The sequence below is a fragment of the Chiroxiphia lanceolata genome, chromosome 6 (assembly GCF_009829145.1).
Source record: "Chiroxiphia lanceolata isolate bChiLan1 chromosome 6, bChiLan1.pri, whole genome shotgun sequence".
Taxonomy (NCBI): domain Eukaryota; kingdom Metazoa; phylum Chordata; class Aves; order Passeriformes; family Pipridae; genus Chiroxiphia; species Chiroxiphia lanceolata.
The window spans coordinates 13054208-13079846 of record NC_045642.1 but is presented as its reverse complement, the minus strand read 5'-3'; the positions used below and the strand labels follow the sequence as shown (position 1 = coordinate 13079846).

The 25639-nt window shown below is 37.0% G+C and overlaps 1 protein-coding gene across 2 annotated transcripts in view; it reads right to left on the bottom strand.

The window, feature by feature from the left end:
* The window catches only part of INSC (INSC spindle orientation adaptor protein), a 136303-nt gene that overhangs the window by 74411 nt on the left and 36253 nt on the right, over positions 1 to 25639 (bottom strand). For both annotated transcript variants that reach the window (XM_032691019.1, XM_032691020.1), the window contains exon 2: positions 18824 to 18917. In XM_032691019.1, coding sequence (XP_032546910.1) covers positions 18824 to 18876 — 53 coding nt within the window. In that variant the 5' untranslated portion in view covers positions 18877 to 18917. The remainder of the gene's footprint in view (positions 1 to 18823; positions 18918 to 25639) is intronic.

Genomic DNA, 25639 nt, shown 5'->3' with positions numbered 1-25639 from the left:
TATCCACATGGACAGAACTGCAGGAAGACTTCTAATTACAAGTACACTGGTTCCCTTACCTTCGAAATTACTTTGTTCCACTAACAAAGACTTTAACGTATTAAAAAATTCCTTTTTTACTTATTGTTATAAATCCTACGCTTCCATTAATGAAATAAGACAGATTAAAGTAAAGTAATAAACTTCTCAGAATTTTTTTGCTTACAACCAAATGACTTTCATCTTTTAACTCTTGCGTTTTCCTTGCATCATGCATTATTGTTACAAACTGAACTAACTACAAACGCCATGGAAATAGAGAACACATTTTTGAAACAATGCTATGGATGTGCTTTTTACTCTTTACTAAATCCACTTTTACGCTTTACTATGCTAAATTTATAGAAACTTAGATGATTCAGAGAGATGCTATAGACATTTTTACTGGAAAGCGGGGAAGTAACAGTTTAGCAATGTTTCTTTTAGCAAAAAGGAATGCAGAGTTGCTTGTTCAGAATGAAGTCTTACACTGTCATTCGGTGCTGGCAAGAAAGAAATATATTTAATGGTGATGACTGGACTTAAGTGAAAATGACAAACTGTAGGATCCCAAAAATATAATATCTGTAGAAAAGAGCCATAAACCTTGGGCAATAAGGGCTGACATAAATCCTGTGATCTGAAGGAGCTGGACCCTTCTCACAAGACCTGTAAAAGTTCAGCCTTGTGGATTAAGCCTGCCTCCAGCAGAAACAAGAAAGGACTTTTGAAATTATTTTATCAGACCATTTCTAAACACCTTTAATCCCTTTCACTCTATGTAATCTTGGTTGAGAGAAATATTAACCTATTGTCTAAACTGCAGTAAAACTTGTATAACTCTCTAATTAACATAGGTCATCCTCCTCATTAACATGTCCTGCCCCCAAGACCCTTAAATTGTGTTCTCACGTTCAATAAATTATTGCAGTTTATACCCCATACTGGGATCGTGTAGTTTTTGGACCCCCACTACAAACCATTCCTAAACCGAATATTAAGTCTCAAAACCATAGAATTTTGGAAAGGAATTGTAGGAAATACTCTCTTCACTGGTATCAATAGATTTTTCTCTTTACTTTTTAGTAAAGAGACAATAACAGAATATTCTGAATGGGAAGGGACTCACAAGGATCATCAAGTCCAGCTCTTAAGTGAACGGCCCATACAGGGATCAAATTCACAGTCTTGGCTTTATTAACACTATTTTCTAACCAGCTGAGCTAATTCTCAGGATCTTCACTCCTTGGATGCATTAATGGATACTTGAATGCACAGTGCATGTTTCAAACTTTCAGGTTTTGGAGGGTACACCATGGGATGCTCAGAAACACTTCAGATGCAGAGTGTAGGTTGTACATCTGTTTCAACAACCACTAACTGGATAGGATCATTTCAAAGTTTTACCTCTTTCCATTCCATAAGCAATATTCTTCAGAGAATTTATTTTTCAAGAACAAATGCAACACATGTGATGGGAAATCTGCATAAGCACTGAGTACTGCACCAAGATGGCCAGAATTGTTCAAGAACCACCACCAAACCAATTGAGGCACCCATAAAAACACCATCTTTCCAGGGGTCTGTACTAAACACACGGGTTCCATAATGTAATGTGCTCTTCACACAAGGTTTTCTGAATAACTCTGGATTAAGGCTGTAAGTTTTGTGCATTATTTCACATCAGAAAGAGAGATACAATCTTTTTTTTCTCTTTTTGCCCATCTTATATATGTGTCGGGTGGCTGTACACAGCCAGACTTTTATTTTCTGAATTGCTTTGAGTTTGCATGCCTCTACAGCCACAATAGTGTTACTCAGAGAAGCAGAGTGATCTTGTGGACAGACTCAAATAGAAATTCAAAAAGTTGGGCTCTACTCTTTGCTTTCCTACTGATACTTAGAGAAGTTTTATCACCTCCTGCTTAACTCTGTCTCTCTTCTTAGTCTGTGAAATGACATTTTATTTTTTTGCTCTAAGCACTGCACAGTGTTCTGATCTTGATTGGAACTTCCAGATGTTACTGTAACACAGGTAGTGGAGAAAAGCAAAAATCTAAGTTTTTCAAACAATCCTGAGAGGAGTTTTGAAGACCAAATAGGAAAAGGAGAAAGGAAATGAATGGTTATTTTTACTACTATAGAGTTGCTTTTGAATGAGGGACAACAGCTAAAGTGTGAAGAATGCCTGAAGTAAAACAGTCTCATTAAAATATAAAATCCAAAGCAAATGGATTCCAAGACCTGAAATAGACAAGAGTTCAGGAGGGTTCTTCAAAAGAGCAAATGAGGTGAAGAAACGACAACAGTCTGGTTTCCCGATGAAAATAAGGATGAGTGGGTGAGGAGTCCTGCAGATCCTCACCCTTGCTCATTCCTTGGAAATAATTCATTAGCGAGGACTTTTCACCTTGCTGCTGTTCAGAGCAACTCATAATATCAGGTGTAAAAGAGGAGCAAGGGAGACAGCAAATCTTGCTGACAAGAGCCCCATTGCACAGGTGTCAATCTCCATCTTCACAAGGGACCAAGTGAAAAGAATTACTTAGCCCGGAGGATAGAACCAAATGGCTTTTACAGGGGCTGAGAAGATACTACAAATGATGACAAGAAGAAAAGACAGAATAAAGATTGCTTCTTTTTCCCCCTTCTTAGTTAGTAGAATGAAACAGCATATCTATTTATTCCTCTTCATTTAACAAGAGGAGGGTTTGGGTCACTGTCAGTGAAACCCTGGCACAAATGAGTTATCCGTGATTCATAAGGGTGTGCAGGCTTCACATTCTGCAGTGCATTAAAAACAGAACAATGATGTTTTCAGAAAAAAAAAAAAAAAGCGTCATTCTGGTGTCATTGCACAAAAATTAGTCAATTATCCCTTCTTAATTATTTACTAACATTAATAAACTCTTAGTGGCCATCAAAGAACCTGAAAAACAGCTAACAGAGCAAAAAAGTGTGGTGAACACCATTGTTTTTCAATAATACATCCCAGGTTCATTGAATTAGCCTCTGGCATCAAATATAAATAAATGGATATTTTATGTGAGTACATTATTTTGCACTAAAAAAAACAATTAAAGGATAAGTGGAACTAGGTTTTTGTCCTGTTGTAATCCTTTATGATATCTCATAGTACAGCAAGCAAATTGGATGTGAAAATATATCAGAAATGGAAGCAAGAAACTGTTCCATCATATTAACTTTGTTATCATCACCCACTTCAACTAAATAAATTTATTTCATCTAAGTTACTGTGGGATAACAGAACTTCCTCACAAACAGGAAACACTTGTGTGAAGAAAAAATTACTTATTCAATGAATATTCTCTTTTACCTCCCCTTTGTCAGTCTCTATGAGAGTAAGGAATTCAGAGGAAAGAAAAAAATCTCTGTATACTTTTCATGTGTCTGATTAACAATCCTTTTCTGCTGCTACCATGTAACCAGAAAACAAGTTAACTGACTTCACGGCATAGAGAAGCAAATAAAGTAGATAGAGTTTTTTACGTGACTTCTATGTTCTACTGTTTCTGGAGTGCAAAGATAAATCAATTTGGCTTTACTAAAAGTTTTTCATCATTCATAAAATTTTCAAAAAACATGCTCAGTAGCTTTTAAGTCTACCTGTTCTCAAGCAGGAGGTACATTTCTGTAGCTACCACTAATACAAAATTAAGGCAGCAATTTCAGCACTAACTTGGCACATTGGCTGCAAGCAAAAGGTTGTGCAATTCAAATTCCACCTCACCTGGCACCTGTTTCTGGAAGGACTCAAACAAAGTCTTGAAAACCAGACAATAAATCTAAAACATTTGAAACAGGATCAACACTGTGTATTTTGGGCCATCTCTAACTTGGAGAGAAATGTAGTTTCTCTCTCTAGTGTCCCTCCCCCTACAGAATTTTCATTTAACTGAATTCATTCTTAGACTGGAGATTATCCAACAAAGAGTAAAGCAGCTGAAACTTTCTCACAAAATCAGGAGACAAGATCCAATTACACAATTCCTATCTGGGGAAAGATCCAGCATTTCTCTTCAATATATTCCAGAAATTTATAATTTAAATAGGTACACTCTTCAAAAGGCACTGACAAGTACCTCTGTTCTCAAAACCAAACTAGAAAATGCCCCTGATTTCTTGCTTCTCACTCCTGCTATGCACAAAAGCCATCAAAAGACAACCCATTTCCAGTAGCCAGCAGAAAAGAAATGCCAATGAACCTACTTAAGGATGGTCAAAAAAACAGGCATTGGAAACTGTGAAGAAGCAAGCAAAACAACAGCAATTCACCACAATTTCACACTTCCAAATTATATTCAATTCTCTATGTAGAAGGCAGGGTGGAGGGGAGTCAATGCTACATGCTGCAAACTTACTCCTACAACTGAATCAGTGAAAACCTGATTAAATGTCTCCTGCCTGTATTTTGTCAGATGAGTACTGACAACAAAAACTGTGTGCTTATGTCTTTGCTATTCTCTTCCCTTCCTAGCTGTTTGCAGTCCCTCAACCCTGCAGGCATCTGACCTGAACTCAGAAGTTTTGAAGATCTGAGATATCCCAGACTGCACTATTCAAGTCAAAGTGTGATACTCAGGCTTTGAAGGGCAACGTGGATAAAAGTGTCACTGCTCCCACTGAGACTGGAGATACATGGGGCAGTATCTTCTTCCTCTAATCAGGAAATATCACCTTTGTCTCACAGCACCCTTGACCTATTAAATATTTGGTTTGATTTCTCATCAAGCATAACTTTACTGGAACTAGAACTCTGCTGTACTTCACAGCTGCCTTAAAGGATGGCTGGTGATAGCAAGAGTGAGATCACAACAGGGCATATGCCAACTAATTCATTATCTTATTTGTGTCCATACACACACAGTTTAAACCAAATGTCATGATACTTCATACAAAGAAAAACACAACTACTACGTCCATGAGACTACATATCAAATATCAAAAACACATCAGATCTAGCAGTGGTTGGCCATTTTCTGAGCAATTTTGTTGTTTCGCTCTTACTCTATCCTCTCCTCCCCTCCTTTTTTTTTTTATCAGATCAGTTTTTATGTATCAGACTTAACCTGTAGTCACAATCAAGAGTGCACACATATGCAACCCATGCTAGTCAAAATCCCAGCACCTGAGGGGTTAATCACTGGCCATATATCTGCTGAATCCGACCACTAAGTTGTTCTTTTAACACATTTTAACCTCATATTCCATCTTCCAGCTACTTGCTTTTCTAACATTAGTCTCACGCACTAGATTCTGCTGGAACCATTTGCCTATCAATACCTATATACTTTGAGGGATGGTCTTATGAAATAGAAGCTGTCAGAGAGGAGAAGATCTTCCTCTGTTGATCTCAGATAGTTAAGTGGACCAAACAAGGAACATTATCTTCACATAGAGGTAAAATCCTAAATATTCAAACAGAAGAACCATATCTCAGCCCACTGTACTCAGAATTCCTGTCATGTTGTTGCACAACTTCAGCTTTGAGAAAAACAAATGCAAAGACTTGATAAACAGTCCTACAACACCTTATTTCCCTTCATTTAATCTGCAGACCTAAGCTACTGTGAAATAATCATCTTGCACACGCATGTAAGATTCATTCAACTTCCCAGCTTCATATTTCTTGAGAACTGCAAAAGAGTTTCTCCTAGGAGTTTTCTAGGCCATGCTGAATAATCTTTAAGTCACACCACCATTGGATAGGATACCCTTTCACAACTTCTTCATGAGTATGTGGCTCAGTGTACCACTTGGCTACCCTGTGCGTAGGTGTCTGAGGGTGACAGCGACAGCATTCTGAGCACCACAGCTTAAAAGCACCCAGAAAAAAAATATTGGAGAATGGTTTTAAGGCAAATAGCAGCAGCACTTTGCTGCTTATTAGCAAAAGATTTGACCATTTCTGACATAAAAGGATGTCTGAAGTCCTAACTTGTCTTCTCTTATGTTACTGTAATAAATAAGCTAACCTGTACCACATTTATCTTCTTGAAGTAGAAAAACTTGTCCTAACAAGCTGCAGAGATGTATACAGACCTCTGATGATAATGGGCTGTTTTCACCATGGACGCTCTTTGAGATATAAAAAATAACTAAGAGCACTTCTAGTTATAGATTACTTAAAGACCTAAATTGGGAAGCAGCACTGCTGTATGCTGGGTGCAAGAGTGATTGGAGGTTATATATAGGTTCAAATAAAACTAAGGTTAATATACCTGCAGGAAGCATGTATGATTCCTGTACTACATTTGTGAAATATTATGCATGTTTCAGCATATCCGTTTTCTCTTTCCTGATTTATTTAATGCTGAGGTGATCATATTTGCCCAAGGTATTTTTTCAGAGTATGAAACAGGTGATCAGTGTGGAGGCATACGAAAAGTGCAAAAGGTGGTTTCACTTGGTCTTCATATGAGGCCTCTGTGTCATTTTATAACATGAACATATGTCCATATGCAAGCACACGTTGAGGGGGGTCCAAATGAAATGCTGAATAGAGGGAGAAAGAGAATTGCATTACAATGAGTGTGTAGAAAGCTAAGTGACCTAATTCCAGGCTTTGAGTACCTGAATTGGCCTACAAGACAGATGGAGAGAGACTATTTACAAGAGCACGCAGTGACAGGAAAGGGAGAATAGCTTCAAACTGAAAGAGAGTGGGTTTAAATTGGATATTAGGAAGAATTTCTTTACTGTGAGGGTCATGAGGCACTGGAACAGGCTGCCCAGAAAAGCTGTGGACGCCCCATCCCTGGAAGTGTTCAAGGCTGGCTTGGATGGGGCAGCTGTATAGCACTTTAGTAAGTTGGACTGTCTTCGTGTTTTACCAAGACATACTTTCAAAATTACCGAAATCAAACTCTCATCCAGCAGCTGAACTACAGGAAACGTTCAGTACAATTCCAGCCCTTCAGAGCAGAACAAAATGCTTGGGGAAATAAATATCTTACTTTCCCCTGGCAGTAGCAGTTGATTGCTTTTCAGGTTGCTCCTGGTATTTTAGCCAAGAGCAATAGGGCTTAGACTCTCTACACAGCAAAACCAGCAGTGCTCCCATCTAATCGCTTCCTGGCACATCAGGGCTGTGCCACAGGAAGACAGGCTTGAGAAAAGTTTGTTTGCTTCTAAATGAGGTGGAAAGCTTCTCTCAATAATGATTCAGCCATAGAGCTAACTTTCTGTAAAAAAAATTTTAAGAAGTTATGAAGAGGTATTGCCATATTTCTCCCTCCTGAGTTCCCCCTGGGTGCACTGGACTAAAAGAAAGTGTTAAACAATAGCAACTTACAAAGACTCTTATTTCAATCTGCAAACCTGAGGATTTCAAGGTATTCTCAAAACTGAGAACCCAACTCAAACACCTGTGAATAAAATACTCAACTGCTGCAGGTTGGAGACTTGTAATATTCATAAGGTTACTTCCTTTAAGGTTTGAAGATGGGCCAGCATGTCAGATTTTATGCTTGGAATTTTAATTTTACTATTTTGATATAAGTGAATTACTTTTGAGGCTTGCAATTTAAAAAAAAAAAAAAAAACACAGCAAATTATCCTTTTTTTAAAACAGAAGGGTTCTTTTGCATCAATGGCACAAAGCATAGAAAATTATGGCCCAGAATTCAAGCCTGGACTATAAGTCAGCCTGCAGACAATTATGTTTCCCATACTCTGGGGTCCTGACAAACAAGGTTAGCAATCTAAATAGGTATCATTAGCTGATTTCACTTTTTCCCAGTTCCAATTTTTGCCTGTCCTTTGATTTTATCCCATGTTGCCACCACCACCATCTCCACCAACACACCTATCCCAGAGGCAAGTTGTCAAACTGATTTTGATGTTAGTACAAACTTTGTTTTTCCAAACTTTGGAAAACCATTGTATAAATATATGAAGATATATGAAATATATCTTCATATATTATATAATACATGTGTCAAATTTACACATATCACTTTAAAAAAAAGAAAAAAAGAATAGCCTGCAGGAAACAGGGGATGAAGATAGAGATTCTTTTCAAAACAAATTATTCCCTGATTTCTACGATTTAAATAAATCTTAAAAATCAAATGTGAAAAAGTAGTAGTTATCGAGACAGTAATTTCACATACTGAACAAAGATCTTCCTTGTCACATATAAACTGTTTCCCCTTGATGCAGATGATCCGATTTAATTCCCATCTAATAAAAATCTAATTCTAATGATACTCACACCAAAAAGAGGGTAACATTCTGGATAGTTTTTCAGAGCTTCTCAGCTATGTTACAAAAGCAAAGAAGGTAGAAAACATCTGTGATGAGAATATCTGAGGCTTCCTGGCCACAGGCTTACAATACTCTCAGAGAAACCCCTCTGTGTCCATTGACAGTGCAGTTACTCTACTGGGAGACAACAAATGTGGTGGAAAGTTAACATTTAATTCTCCCAGTTGGCAGTACACTTTGTGCTCTGAACTCAGTAGAATATTTTTTAAAATGAAAAATTTAATAGAATATCTCACCATGCATGTTTGCTTCCTGTCTAGGCAAAAAATCTAGAATCACAATCATGGAATGTTCTTTACTTTTCAATTTATTCATTTTTAAATTACAGATAAACCAAATTATTTTGCACTTTTTGTATAAGTAGAATGAAAAATAATTTTTCATTGTCATAGCAAAGTAACTTACTTCTTGCATCATATTTGTCAAGTTGGATCTAGAAAGTTCATTTTGAAATGCCAAGTAGGTAATTTCCAAAATCAAGCATTGATGTATGCACAGCTGATACTGAACAAGACATTTTTGGCTCTACAACACTTCCTAAAAGATTGCTTTCAACTATCTTGCCATCCGTCAAATAAGTTCAACTGCTTGGATACCATTGCCTAGTTCTTTCCTTTGTCTTTTAATAATTTTCTGGTTTTCCCTGGTTTGCTCCTGTTTAATCTTTATCCTGAGCTCAGTCTTGCTGACATTTAAGGTATTGGAAAAATATTTCCATTGCTTAGGTTTGTCAGAATATTATGTTTTTGATGTAGTTGTTTTCTGTGTTTCCATTGTACCCCTCAAAGAACTTGAACAATAAAGCACCCACAAATAGCAAAATACAGAATTCAAGTACCTGAAGAATAGTTTACACATGCAACATAATAAAAAGTTTTTTCTTTAAAAACAAGTAAAATATTGCATATTGGCCTTTAGGCATATTTTGCTAAATAAAAGTGTGTGTACATATATATACAGGTATATACACACACAATTTAATACATTCTCTGAAATACTGTAAGGGGCAAAAATAATAAACTTGGAATTGTTAACAGTCACATTTCATCTTAATATTAAACTCCTGTATGCATTTCACTCCAATCCCTCAGGCCTAATATGAGCTCAGAAACCCAACCAGTAACAGGCACTACCAAATTTAATGAGACTAGAAATGGGGTCAGACCAACCAGCACATTTCTTAAGATCACTATACTATTTGTCAAAAAAAACATTTACAAAGTTGCAGCACTGTCCTGCTAGCTTTCTCAAGTTTGCTCATTACAGGTTACTGAACAACTGATTACAAGATCCTCCCACCATCCCCAGGCAGCAGTAAACCAGATTAAGAGAGACCAGGCAATTAAATAAGGAAGAAATTCCCAGGAAACGCGAACTGAAATGACAAATACTGTATTTAGTATTCGTGCTAAATAACTGAGAAAACAAATCATAGTAAGATCATTAAAATATCTTTAATGAAGGGATTACTTTTTATTTAATTGGATTGTGGGAAAACACCTCAGAAATAACAAGGTACTGGTACTCATTCATCATCCTCTGTTACAGCCATGTTTGTAAAGAGAGTTTAATGAACTCACTTGCCAGGCAACAGCACTGTGCAAAGGATAATAAAATGTTAACACATGGAAGGAACAAGTTAGGTTTTGTGAACAGAAACATAACCCAAAATTTACTGAAAGCATCTGCTAGGTAGTACTCAACATTGCCAGCCTGGCACAGTGCAGTAGAATGATGCACACACATCAGGCACAACAAGGCATATGAGCTCATAACATAGTGCTGTATAAGTATCATTTAAATAGCAACCTCTGAAGGTAAGCTAGTAAGGACTTTCTTTGTGTTTCCCCAGCTGAGGTGGAGCACAAAAACAGGGGAAGAGAAAGTGGTTTGCCTAAGGCAAGAAGATCAATCAGCATTATCAACCAGCAGAGAAACAGGAGGAATGATGTGTAATGTTAAATCAAAATTAAAGTTCCAACAAACAATACTGCCCTTTTAAAGTCAGATGGTAACACTCTTTTCTCACAATTAGGCAATAATTCAGTGAACTTGATTCCTTGAGCATTAAGATCCCTTCATTTGTCTGATCTTTGTTTTCAAGCTCCATGAAGATGTGTATCCTGTTAAGGAGGATCTCTTGGTCCTTTTCGCTCTTGGTTAGCACAGTCAACATGAATGTGCATGGAACTCTTCAAAGCAGCTTGCATTTTATACAAGAAAGATACTTTGGATCTTTATTCTTGCCAGCAAGAATACTAAATTCAGATTGCTTGATAGGCACAAAGTTGCATAGAAAATCAAAATGTCTCAGTAGTTTCACAAAATAAATAAGTAATAACCCTATATTGTATATGGAAACCCCAAGGCTAAGGGTTGAACTCAATGATCGTTGTGGGTCCCTTCCAACTCAGCATATTCTATGACTCTGTGAAAGACAGAAAAGTCTTTACTATAACTTGCAAAGTTCAAAAAGACCTGGAAAGTAAGCAGGTCAAAAATTAGACAAAGCAGACTACACTTTCCTTGTAAGATGTACTGTTTACCACTAGAATTATTTAACATTGCCTTCCTGAAGACTCCATATAACTTGCAAACTCTTCCATGCAGGAAGAGGATTTGTTAATGAATCCAAATAACTTCTTTAAGACGCACACCAAGAACTGCAGGCAATGCAGCAAAAAAGTTCCCTGTACAATTCACAGGGAGTGAATTCAAAGTGTTTGTAGTTCAGGTTTAGTAGTGTTTAATGCCAGGAAGCTCCCATGGACAATACAGAAGTCACGAACACGGTTCCTACCAGCTGGCCACAGCTGAAACATGGTGTCATAACAACACAACATTACTGCACAGCAACTCAACCAAAGGAGCTATTTTACTTCTATGGTAGGGGTTTAGGAGGTTTTTTTCCTAAGGCTGAATGGCAAAAAAGCGAGATGTGCTAAATGCAAGATGCCTAGATACTTTGCTTGAGATTATACCAAAACTATAACTGTTTCAGTTTTTTCGTCTTTTTTATTTTGGGGGGGGGGGGGTCAGAGGGACACAACCTGTGAACTAGAAGGAAAGATTGTTAATGCTAAGAAAGATATAAAGTATAAATCATTGTCATAATAGGTAGACAATGACAAAATAAAATTACTTTACAATTTAAAAAGTTCCATGAGCTTCTCACGGTACGGTTAATATATCCCAAACTTTCAAGAATCCATCTACCTGGTTAGAAGACTTCACAAAGCAGACAAGTATCAAGTTGCACTAAAAACATTTGGTAGACTAAAAGAAATCAAAGCATTTGTGTCAATTAATGCATCATTCACATTGTTAGATTAACAAACAGGACAGAAGATTCCCATGTGCAAGAAAAAAACCTTAAACATATAAATAACTAGTAAGATGTCTTCTGAAAACAGAGCACTCCAGCAGGAGTGATAGCAGATGTGTAAACCTGATCAACACCTCTTCTAAAATGTGCTACAGAAAAACAAGCACGATGAAGATAGGAATGCAAGTAAACATAACAGACCACAAACAACATCTGAATGGGTTGAAAAGGTCTTGCTAGCACCAGTAAAATTTTGCAGAGAGGCACAAACCATGGAGTCAAAGCCATAAAGCAATTAATAGAAAAGCTGGTTGCAAGGTGTAAAGTTGGCAGGATTACTACATTGATGTAAGGATAAAAATTTCATGCAGTACTTGTGAAGATAGTCAGAAAGCATCACCTCTGTCTGGCAGATAAGGTAACCTAACATTCAGGCAAGTTCTGTCACTGTTTTCCAATACACTTATTTGAGGGTGTTTTCTGAAAAGGATGGTAAGTCCCACACACAAGATATTCATTGGGCAGATAGGGACTGCTATTTCCCTAAGACACAGAAAAAGAGTCTCTTCTATAGACTCCCACATTTCAAAAATATTCATTCTCAAAATAATCAGCCAAATTTCTTCCGTGAAAAAGACCATACCAGCACTTGCTTGACCTTTTTACAGTGCTTATGTGCCACATGCTATGAAACATGATAATGACCCTATGAAGAGGTATTCAGGATAAACTCTTGATTGTCTTTAGAGATGAAAAATGGTCTTGATCTTTCAAAAGTAGCTTCCAAGTAACAGCAAGCCACAAATATGAAATACCAAGTTTAATGAAAAAAGATCTAGAGAGGCCAGTTAAACAGGTTGTTTAAATTCATCAATTTTCTCACATTTTAAAGTCACCATAACTTCACAATTATTATAATGGACAAACTCAAATTTCCTCTAGGTTAAAAGCCAAAATTCTTTTGTGACTTCTACAGTTCAACATACAATATTTTACAGGACAGCTCTGGGGAGTAGTATATGTTCCTACAGTGTGTTATACAACTAAATATAAAGATATAGTGACAAAACAATCATGAGGAAAAGGCTAGGAAATATCTTGCATTCTGGCAGGCTTGCAGACTCCAAAAATGCCTAAAGTTCAAATTAAATGCAATTTTTTTTGCTTTTTGCAAGCTTAAGTGCTGATCTACATTTTAACCTCCTGAATATAGGAACAGAGGCATTTTACCCATGGATTCAAAGGGAAAAAAAAAAAGCTGTTTAGTTCATATTCCTCATGAATGCCACCAAATTATAGCAAATCAATAGTTCCTGGTTTACTAACATCACCCTTTGGCCTCAGTCAGATAGAATGTCTGAAAATCCTTCCCAGAAGGACCATATGGATACACAAATTTGTTTTACTACCACCATCAAAACTCCCACAAACTACTCAGCTTTCAGCCTGGTTACATGTAGAATATAAATCAGAAATACTTCATAGTAAGGTGAGCTCCCTTTCTGTCGCTGTAAAATTATTTGCTGAATTGCTATAATGTAAACTGAAGGAAAGGAAAAGAATGCAATGTCATTAAATGAGACATCATTAGTGCCTCAAGCTCTGCAATAACTGATTTTATTTCTTGTCACCGGAAGATAACTTTATTACATTATTGGCAAAGCAAAGCAGCTTCCTTTTTTCTGCTGTACTTTATTCCTACAGTCACTGAATTTTGAATTCCCTAGCAAGCATTCAATTTTCAAATAATTTTCAAAAACTGATAGAGCAGTGATTCAGAGTCATGTAAGCACATTGAACTTGAAATTCTGAAAATCTTCTGCTCTAGCTCTTGTATTACAGGTAACAATGCATTTTTTTTTCTCTAGAGTTTCTTACAGTTTTTATCTGAATGCTTTCAAAGAGTCACAACAAACAAGCTCCTGACATCATACAAATAAAACTGATCATAGGGAATGTAGGTTTCTAATAAGCAGGGCAAGATATATGCACAGTAAGTAGCCTCTACAATACAAAAATGAAACAAAAATGTTGTTTTCTATTTTGCAGGGAATGCTTGTCAGACAGGAAGTTCAGTTCACAGGCATAGAGAAGAGAGAAATATAGAACAAGCCCTTGATTATCAGCAGCAGACACTGTAGGAGACCATGAAACAGAAAGAATTCACACAGAAGATGTCTAAAAAATATAAGACATATACAATCACTGATCAGACAAAGCATTTAAACACTTGTACTTAAACATGATTTTATGATTAATTATAACCCAAGCACAGTCTTAGAGTTGAAGACTAAAAAAAAAGTGCTATTGAAAAAAAAAAAAGAAAAAACGAGGCAAATCTTGGGAGAACAAAGATGGTAACAAATTACAGAAGTCATGCAGGTTCAAAGTAGAAAGGTAAGAACTAAGAAGGTTAAAAATGGAATAGACCAGAGTGAAATAAAAGAGAATAATCCCTATTCAGGTTAACTCACAGAAGTCAAACCCCAGACAAACCCCTAGAAATCATTCACTTGAGTGTTTCACATCTAAGAAAATAGGTAGATAACCAAACAGGAAATGTTGCAATGAACTGACATGCAACGAAATGACTTGCTGCCCAAATTTCAGGGCCAGAAAAAGAGATAGCATCAAAAACTACAGATTCCCATGGCCCACAGAATACAAGGGGCAAGACACCATTGGCTAGTTGAAAAAAAAGCCGACCTACCTTACTTGTGCAGTTCTGGTCAAGAGTCATTTTCTAGATAGAATAACATAACTTCCCTGCTTTTGATTCTTAGGATTAAATCACCCAGTATTTGAGAAATATTAGACGCTCTAGGGATAGAAACCAACAGATCCACTGTTTTCCTGACAGCCCCATCTGAACATGTATCAAATATATTGAAAGGCTCTTCATATGTCTTATACCTCAAAGTCGATGTTTTTCAAAACGTGTCTTTCCAGCAGCACAGAGTCCACATGAAGCTCCAGAAATAGAAGTAAAATGTGATGTGAATGGTCCCTGAAACAGTTCAGTTCCTGTACAGGTAGAAATTATCTTACTTTACAAAGTTGGGGTTTTTTCCTTCTTTTTCCTTTTTTTTTTTTTTAAACCCACATATTCATTACTGGGACTATTTTGTCAAGTGCTGGGGGGTTTTTGGATGAGAAAAGTAATTTCCATTATGAAAAAAAAATAAATTATAGACTTCCATATTTTTCATCTCATCTGTCCGTATGTTCCATGAAGTTCTACAAGTTTGTCATTCTGATTTGGCAGAGAAACAAGTAGAATAAATGCAATTCCTACAGTATAAAACCCCTGAATTTCTCTTGCTTCTATTTCAAGTCACAACTTTCAACTTTTGACAAATATCATCTGTCAAAACATCAATTAATACCAAATACAAACATCTTCCTGGTCCTCAAAGTATTGACCTTGTATAAACAACAACAAAACATCCCATTTAAATGATTAACATTGCCCTTTGTTTGTATGTTAGTTTAAGTTATAACCTCCAGAAACATCTTTAACTTTTGAAGCTATAAACATGTTTAGACAACGGATTAAACAGACCAGCAGTGTTGCATTTCTGGAGATTAGAAAGACAAATTCTCTGCCCACTTCAAGAGTAGGCCATATTTCAAGTTCTTTTAGCAAGATTATGTCTTTCTTCAGTTTGTTTTTGTTTACTTCATTTTGGTTTCACTTGGTTGTGGAATGGGGAGGGGGTTGGTGATGGGTTTTTTTACCTAATTTCACTACAAGACCCTCATTTATTATTTTCAAAAAATGTCTAATTATACTGTTTCTCACAGTTGCAACACTGAACAGAACACGTAATTTGAGAAGCAAAACCAGCATCCTGTTTCACTTTTGGTTATGAGTATTCTCTCTTTTATTGAATGACTTTAGATTCAGCACTCCAAGTGGTGAGTTTACCATCCAATACGGAAAGTATAACAAACCCTTAATGAAAAAAACCTGTGTAGTTTACAACTTTAATTTACAGAAAACAGAAAGTTCAATGAACTTTTGTTACATGGGAAGAGGGGCAGGGACATAACAGGTTTTGTTCCAGATAGAAAAGCCAAGGTAAAAGCTCACCAGAAATGGAAAAACTATACCAATACAAAGACACGAGGAAAGGGTAATGACATTTTCCAAAAGCTGTACTAAAAATAGCTACTTCAGAATGGGGATGTGTGCATCTCTAAGGAATACATTCACATTTCATATGCTGTAGTGAACTGGTTATCACTGATGAAAACAGATAACTTTTATGACCATGTAAAATGCTTTACATAAGACTAACAGCTTTTGGAGAGTAACTAGATCAGTTCTTTATAAAAATGACCTATTGCCAGTTGTTTTCCCTCCTAGGAGACAAAGCCATCAGTAAGTTCCTAACTCTTTGAAATAGAAAATAAAGTTTCTGTAACAATAATTTGTGTTTTTCCTCAGGATACTTTTAAATACTGCATCTATAGGAGTCTAGATATCAATTACAGAAAGTAGGTCTGCCAGTGTGTTAGAAAACCATCAACATAGTGACTCAGTACTCTAGAGACTTTCCAATACAAGCTGTAATTTCCCGTAAAATCTGAGGAAAGAGTGTAAACAACAGTTCATGCAGCACTGAAACTTGGTTTAAGGCCCCAGTTTTAAATTCCTTACACAGTCACGATAACTTCTGACTTTAATGATTGCTGTGGAAACACTTGGAGTCTGTTTCCATGTGTATGGTACACTTTTCCTATGGATACAGATATTCTTACTTGAGGATGTTTTTACTTTTGAAATATTCTGACCTAAATGTGAGGCAAGACACAGTTGTAGTGCTACACAGGACTGACCCTCAGTTGAATTTGTGTTAAATTTTTGCTGTGACAGGACACAACAGCACAGACTCTCAGGTGAATTCAAGCTCCTTTTCTCAAAAAGCAGGAGCATGAACTGGAATCCTGAGACAGGTATACATCCTAGACTTGGATATAGGAACAAGAATGAATTAAAAATACTTGAATTTTGTTATTTTGAAAACTAAATCTTTTTAAATCCCCTTTAAACATGGGCCATATCACTCCTTTCTCTAATCCAGGTAAAAAACTTAATCTCATAAAAATTCCATTTCTTTGGAAAAGCTGTTATGTGGAGTGGGTTTTGTTGAGTTTTTTAATAATCAAGAAAAACACTTTGTACAACTCCTGAACTTTATTATCTACCCAATACTGTGTTCTTTCTGCCGAATTCTTAGGGTAAAACCAGATTTTTTTCAGTTCTGGCCTTCTCTGTGTCTTCACCTCTCCGGCCACTGTCAACTTCAGTCTGCCCATTTGTTACAAGGGTTTTATCTGAAATAATCCTCATTGGCAGAAAAAAAGGATTCTCTTTCAAAAGAGACACAAAAAATAAGATCTTCATATTTTATTGAGGGTGGGGGAGAATATTTATTTCTCTTTGAATTTCGCTACAGAGAATTGCCCTGCTGAGTCAAGATGTTTGTCAGAACATAATGCTTGCTACATGGGACTTCTCCAAGTCACTTCTTGTGCTAAGCTACATCTTAGTGCAGAGTCCTTGTGAGATGGTGTGGCTTTGTTCACATAGCATGGTAGAGCTTTTCTTCCCTGAACACTTCACACAGGTAGTTTCCTTTTCTAGAGGTCTCTATCCTACAAAATTCAGTGCTTTTCAGTTCTGTGCTGCTGCTATATTTAAGTGCATTATTCCTCCTCCACATTTCCATTTACTAGCATAGAGAGCCTCCAGCTAATTTCCCCATTTACGTGTGGGCAAACAATCTTGCCACCACCAGCCTGGAGCAGCCCTTGGCCACCCATAGGGCCTATGCAGATAGTTTTGTGCTGCTATAAGAGTCTTGCCCTGGCCCAGTTGGCTGTAATAGATTCTTTGACTTGATCCAGGATTCAGCTTGTGAAACTCATTAGTTATCACCAAGAAATTAACCTGGATGTCTGGCACCTTATCTGACCACTTGGTTAGCCTGAGAATTTCCATAGCAAAGTCATTGGCCTGACTTCACTACTGTCTGCATCTGAAATGATCCTCCATGGCTTCATCCCACAGAAGAAAACTGAACTAATAAGTAAAATAGGACACTTTATTGCTATTTATGGTAGTCCACTCTGTGTTTGGCTCTTCAGGATTCTAGGACTCACTTATTTCCAAAGCAAGTTTAAGTTAACATCTAATGAACAGTAACAGTTATCCTGGAATCTGGTATCCCTAAACTATGTTCCTCCATATAGTGTTTGTTGTAGAAGAGAATATATTCACACGGTCTTACTGTGATTGTGAGCTTAATGGCATTACCAAAGTATCTGCTGGAAGACTCAGGTAGGGACAGGTAGAGAAATATCAAATTACTGACAAAGAAGAGCATCACATTTTGAGATTCTTTATCATAATTAACTGGTTCCTGATATGCAATTACAGTGGGACCTGAAGAAAGAAGACTGGAAGAAAAACTGAAATTCAAAACCTTTTAATTTCTGATTTTATTCCTGCATTCAGCAGACCCACCTTCCTTCCCTTTGCCAAAATAAAAACCAAAACATCCCAGTTATGCCACATATGAAGATTGTAGGCTATTCTCATGGAACATCCATTATGCTAGAAACAGAACTATACTACTGAGATACAGCTACTAGATGCCAACCAACAGATAAATTTTATTTTTTTTAATCTTTTGATTAGCAGAATCACCAGTATCTCCACTCCCGCACAGGCAACACAGATTGGAGAGATTGTATTATAGCCTTCATATCATTACCATACCTCCATATCTACACCAGAAGAAAGTCAACCAAGTTAAAAAGATTCATATTTACAGTTTTCAGCAGTATTCACAGAGAGCAGCAAGTTCCAGGGTTTTCCATCACGACAAAGAATTGATCCAGTAAACACAATTACATCTCTACTGCAAACATGGTCATCCTTTAAAAATGATGGCTACATGTTCACTGTCGTGATTTACCAGACTTCAGGTACACAAATTTGCAAATGCCTCAAGAAATACATCTCAGATTTCCACATTCATTCACAACATTTTGTAGGAGCATTACCTACTACTGAGTTTAAAAATGAGATTTTAAACATCCCTGGGTCCTCAAAGGAAAGTGCAGCTGCAGCCTCAGAGGCATTTAATCACTCAAATCTGGATGATAGAATGCACCACTTACCGCTGAACTGGTAATGAAAGGGAATCTAAGTGATCCTCGCCCTTAAAAGCCATATTTATCCTCTTCTTATGTGCACTTCCCCATAGGCTGGGATCTAGAAAGAAAACAGTTATTTAGTAAAGCTAGGGAAACTCGGACCTCTTCATGCATTGCCCTAATCATCTGTGGAGATAACTCATTAAAAACAATTCAAAAAGCTTCTTTTCCACAGACTACCTCACAACTCCAGCAGATAACCAAGGGCCTTAAGTACATTTCATGGCATAAACAACATAGGGTTTGCATTTCCTGAACTTCCTGGACTGCTGCAGAGGTCAGAGCCATCTGGGTTGAACATTTACGAGTAAATATTGAGTTATTATTTAGACTCATTTATTTTGTACTAACTTGAACTCTAGAAAAAAATCTAATGAGTATTATTGTAATTCTTCATGTTACTGGGAGGAAGATTGCAAGTGAGGGTATGCTCATATGATTTTTGGATCATTTAGTACTACATTTACAGAAAGGTCCTTGATGTCTAAGCTACCAAAGTATTAATCCCATCCATGTTAAACAATTTCATTTTTTTATTCATTTTTAAGGCTACACACTCCTCCTCCATGTTTTCCCTTTATACCCACTTACCAAGAGGTGCATCCAAACACTAACAGTACTGGAAAGATACAAGAAAAGAGGAGAGAGACTCCTCATTTTCACACAAGGAAGGGGTGCTATCTCCTTCCCACTTCTTTTAATTAGCCTCGTCTTACACTACCTACTACAGATCAATGCATATTTGCAACAAAAGCTGTAGAGGATTTATTCTACCAAAAGAAGTGAAGTCATTTGCACTCACCCACATGGCCACAGGAAAGTAATGCAAAAAATTTGAAGAAAAAGATTAATCTATGACTCATGAAGAACAAGGAGGAGATGAATTAATTTGGACAAGGAGACAGGAACAGTGGGGAAATCACAGTGTCTTAGACGTGAAGAAAAAAACAGGATCAATGAATCTCACTCCTGAAGAAAATACTTTACACAGGAAATTACTGCTGTTTGTGTCACCAACTAAGGCAGAATGTTTTTGATGTAGCTGCTTGTGAAATTCTGCTATTTGGTTATTGGCTACATTCTGCAAGTGGAGTCAGCCAGCATTTAAGACATTTGCCGCTCCAAATTGCTCTTAATTGCCACAGAGTGGTCCTCAGAATCTTTCCTAGCAAACTGATCTCATTACTAATGCATGTCCTTGTTTTTTTTACCCAAGATCTCACAAACATCGTCCTGAGTACCTCAAAGTATTACAATCAACATAATGTGTTCACATACTCTGTCCACTATTAGCACCAGATTGCTTTGGTAATGGTGTAGCCTGTGTTCCTGCCTACACACCAGATTTTCCCGGAAATAAGGTGTATGGACTAAAAGACTGAAACATGGGAGAAGAATCTATAAAAAAAATCCCAAAACCAGCACTAAAAAAAACCAGATAGGCAGTTTAAGTGTTACTGAATTTTCCACTTTAAAAGGATTGCAGGTATTAGATAGAGTGCGACTGAAAATTCATGTGCCCAAGTATGCAAATGTTAGTATGTATCCTTCTGCTCCCATGCACACCAAGATTTGAAAAACAAGCTTACTGTTGGGCTTTTTTATTCAAAGCATTTAGCATATGATGGAAAGATTTCACTAACTGGAATAAATCAGCTATCTCCATTTATTTTTGCTGGTAGACTTTTTTCCCTTTTTCAAAGATATTTAATATTACCAAATTCAAATAATGATATAATCACATTTTCTGTAAATAGCCAAATATCACAATTAGCACTGTCTTCCTTTGGAGGCGATACCCTTAACCAAAGCTGAACACATCTGCATAACACCGTAATTTCCAAGATGAAGTTTCCCCTCCTGAATCTTATCATATAAAAGACCAAGAAAATAAATCTTTCAACCTACGGAAGTACAGATTTCATGGACACTAGCCATCTCTTTCTACTCAGCATCAGACTGGGATTTACCTTCTTATGCTACCAACACTAAATCAACAGCTTCCCTCCGGCAAGCTAAAGCTACTTCACCATTAGCTCAGCCTACTAACAATTTCTAACATACAAATCAAAGCCACCTGCTTGTACTCCATTACTTGTGATCAGTGACATAATGTACACAGACATAAATTAGATTATTGCATGTCATTGTTCCCTATAAATTAGAAACCTGACAAAAATGCAAGTTTTCATATGCTCTCTTCCTGCAAAACACACTTTTATATTATGTCTGAGAGCCTCTAAAAACATGATCAACTCCTACTTAGAGGTTACTTACGCCCCAGGAACAATAACAAAATACACAACAATATCTTAACCAGACTGTCTGGCTCAAGACTATGATTAGATATTAGCTCAAACCTTTAATCCCAAGTTAATGTTGGCAGCATGAGAAAATGCTCTCTCCAAGCACTTGGCAGTCTGCCAGAGGACCCACAATACCCCCAAGACTACAAGAGAAGTTGGAGAACCAGTGACTGTTATGGTACAGGCTCCTGGTCCTGCTTGGAATGGCTCCACCACATGCTGGGCAATTATTGTGCTCAATAGCAGACGTTCAGTTTTCAGTGTTCTCATTCATCTTTCTGGGTAAGACCAAGAATTGTACTTCCTGGTAAAGACTATAAGAGGACTGATGAATCCTTCTATTTAATTGATGCTGCCTTTTACTCAAGTCCACAACACAGTGTTGAGCTCTAGTCAGCACTCCTAAAAGGAATGTCCTCTCCCACAGCTGACCATGTAGACGTTACATGTGTGTATACATACACATACTCACATTTATTAAGTATATGCATACTAACAGGTAACAACAGTAGAGTTCTGCAGGAGAGTCTGGTTTTGCCAGTGGGTTCTGTGGCCACTGAATACGTCCACAGCTGGTCAGAGATGCTGTCTAGGTAAACTTGTACGAAAAAATAACACTACTTGTATTTTGCAATATTGGTGATTTTGGTACAAGCCTGAACGACACACTGAAATAATAAAATTGTATTATTGGACTATTATAAGGCCTTTTTTTTAACACCTTACACTGGATATTACATAAATATGTCTGTACACAGACTTGTATTTCAATTGTAAATAATGACTTATAATTCTTCTGGCAGATAGCAGGGTGTGCGTGTGGAATTAGATGCATCCGAGGCAGCTGCCTCTATGTCCTGCATTTTTGTATTAACACTGGATCAGATTTTAAGATGTTATTTCCTCGTGTTTATTGGATAGATGTAGATAAGCAGATCACAAACATCCTTTCAATCCCATCTAAGATAGTCAGCCAAAAGCTTCTTTCAGAGAACTGGCCTTCATAAGAAGACAAAACATCACACCTGAAACAGCATGTAAGTACTATTGGCAGAAAAAGCAGTGTCAGCAGAGGATGTGGTCTTCATGACTGATAAATAAATAAACGAACACCACATAACCAGGAAGAGGGAACTTGCTTATATACAAACACCAAGCCTTGCCAGCAATTGACACAGAGAACTAAAACCAGCCTAAAAAACCTGCCAAACTAGCCCACCCATAAGTTAAAGAAGGAAGAATCTCACCCTGACTTATGCCAGGCTTGGCAGCATCTGTGAAAGCTGTGCAACACCTCATTAGTAGAGTGATGCAGCTGCAACCTGTTAACCCACTTGTTCCACAACAACAGACCCCCTCCTGCCTTACAAGAACTCCCTGCTGGGAGCCTCCTCTTGCTCAAGTTTGTTTACCATTGGAGAGCAGCTTCTACAGTGCCACATGGCGTTTTAACAACCTACAAAAGATGTTACTCCTGCTAGGTAAACAAGTTGTAAAATCTTGTAAAATCTCCCAATTTAAATTTCTTCTACCTCATTTAACACGTTAGTTTATCTTTATTAAGCTAGAAATTAGGAGGATTTCAGCAGTCAGGCTTCTGTTGGAAACAACATCCATGACCAAAAGTATCGTGATAACACGTGAAATGTGTGTGACTCATTTTTTTCTACTACTGATGGCCCTAAAGTTCTTTATCACAAAATGATGTCCTTAATAATTAAACCCTGAAACTTCATACAATTAAATTCACATTTTTGAGGTCATTCATGTCACACATGCCCACCTTTGTAAAGGCTGAAATCAAAAGGCAAATCCATGAACTTTCCCCACTCCCCTTCCAACCCCTAACATCACAATTTCAACACTAACAATGTCTTAAAATAAGGTCAATCAAGAGCATCATTTCTGTTTCAGAAAATGACAGAAATCCACACACTTACCCTTTGATTATTAATAATCACTTGAATTAGATGAACATGCTGCCTATAACCAATATGGTTAACCTGAGAATGAGAGTCATTAGCTAAAAGTCATTTCAGACAAGATATCACTTGATTAATATGAACAGTTCCTGTCTGTACTAAAGTACAACTTCTGTTCTGCCAAACAGAGCCTGCCCTTACTTTACAATTCTGGGAGTCTGGGAATCATTAGTTATTATTCTCCTGTACACAGAAAAACTGTTAATGGAATGCCACAAATCAAATTAAGAGCAAAATTCTGACAGCATTTATGTGATAGGTCAGAAAGTAAATACATACATTCTGTCCTTCAGCAACACACCCAGACCATCAGAAGTTTTTCCACACTAGCCATTTCAGGTCTCAGAATCCCATGTCATTTTGCATTGCAAGAGTCTTATATAGAAATTAATTAATTGCAATAGTATAAGCCAACTCAGAATTAAGCTGGGTGTCACAAATCTAAGAAACCATAAAACCAGGAGCAAAAATAATGAAGAGTCCTTTAAATGATGCATTAAAATGTGTTGTATTACCATGGGATCATATACGCAGATCTATGTGCCACACTCCTAGAATGCCAAATTAAAACTGGGAGAGAGGGATGGGAACAGTCACTACCTATGGCATTCATTCATGGTAGCTGCTCTTGCAGAACCAATAATCATAGAAGAAGCACTGCTGAAAAGTTTATGTCTTACACTTCAAGTACTATGTGAAGGGTAAATTTATTTTCAGTTACAGAGATTTTTATTGCGTATTTCTTCCCATCTTTTCTCTCTGCCTTCTGCAGAGAGAGGATCTCATTTTAAACAAGACTATCTTGGGCAATACCTCTTAATATATAATAGAATGGTTTGTTTTGGAAGGGACCTTAAAGATAGTCTAGTTCCAGCCCCCCGGGTTTGGGTAGGGATAGTTTCCATTAGGTAGGTACCATCCACCATACCTTCTATTACCTTTCATTATTACTTTCCATGCCTTCAGGGTGCTCAAAGCCTCATCTAAACTGTCCTTGAATATATACATAAAAAATATGTATGTAATACATACTTACTGACCTGTGTTTATTGAACTACATTATATTCACTTATATTTTTATTTGTCAAAAAAATCTCATACTTTAGTATATATTAATCATAAGTTTCTATTATATTAAATATTTTTAAAGTATATATTATGTGTATGGGAGAGGTATATATCTATCTCCATCAAGTGTAGTTATTCCTGCAAACTGGAGTTTGTGCTACTTCTTTTGTGTTCTGGATAGTTCTCATTTTAGCCTTATTCTACTCACCTATACCTTGGAAATATCCAGTGGGTTGGAGCGGGGGGGGAGAAGCTGATAAATCTTTAGTTCAAATAGGTCATCCTGAAAGTTACAGATGAGGAACATTTCTGTGTAGATTCTTGAGAGTCAAAGTAAAGAAAATATGAAATCTGAGGCCAGTCCCATTCCTCTGCATAGAGAGTTCAATTCCCTAAACCACTTCCTGTTTTTAAAGCCCTCCTTGAACATCTACAATTTTTTCTTTTTGATCCCCACAAGGCAAAACCTGCTTTTAAAGCAAGAGGTGTTGGATTGCTCATTTCATATCTTTATTTTAGTAAGCGGATCACATGAAAACACACTTGGAAAATATATGCAATGCAATCAGCAACTTCTGGTTGCATCATAAGGGAAAGCATAGATGCCTGTTTACCCAGGTAATCTAGCTTTCTCCAAGATTAGGAATGGAGAAGATCTACCATCACATACACTTTACAAGTCCTTTTGCCAAGGCGTGAGTTTTCTTACAATACATCTTTAGCAAATTTCCCATTTAGATCCAAAATCTCTAGAAAGATGGAGTTTATCATCATGGACTAAGTTATGAAAATATTTAATATAAGAAGATAGAAAAGGGTATAACAGATTCTATGACTTCCTTTCTCCCAGTCCCCCTCAAAAATACATTAGGCAACAGACCACCAGAATTATCACCTGGCATCTTTTTTTTTTTTCTAATCTTATCAAATTCTCTAAAATCTCCCCTTCTGAAAGGGGCATCCCAATTTCTATAGATGGCAGTATTATGGGAACAAACTGACTAGTGGTCACATTTCTAGAAATCAGCATTTTAGAGGCAGTTCTACTAGAAAAGAATTACTTCTGAGGTTCAGGAACTGAATAATAGGTGTCAAGTTCGTGCACTCTAGAGCTATATTTTATCTTTAATGCAACGCAGAATAATCACCATATGAAAGAGTTTATTGGTTCTCGGAGGAGCAGCAATGCAAGTCGATACCATAAAATTCTGAGGGGCACAACTCACTGATATTTACACTTTCCTTGCTTTCTGACAGATGGCATAGGGCTTTCCTATTTCCTTAAACCAAACAGCCACTTCAACATCACCTGCACCAACACCAGTCTCAATTCAAAAACAATAGAGGCATCCCTGTTCCTGGTCACTTGGGTTCAAAGATATTTCCAAAGAGAAATGGATAAAAAAGGCTTTCACCATTTGGTT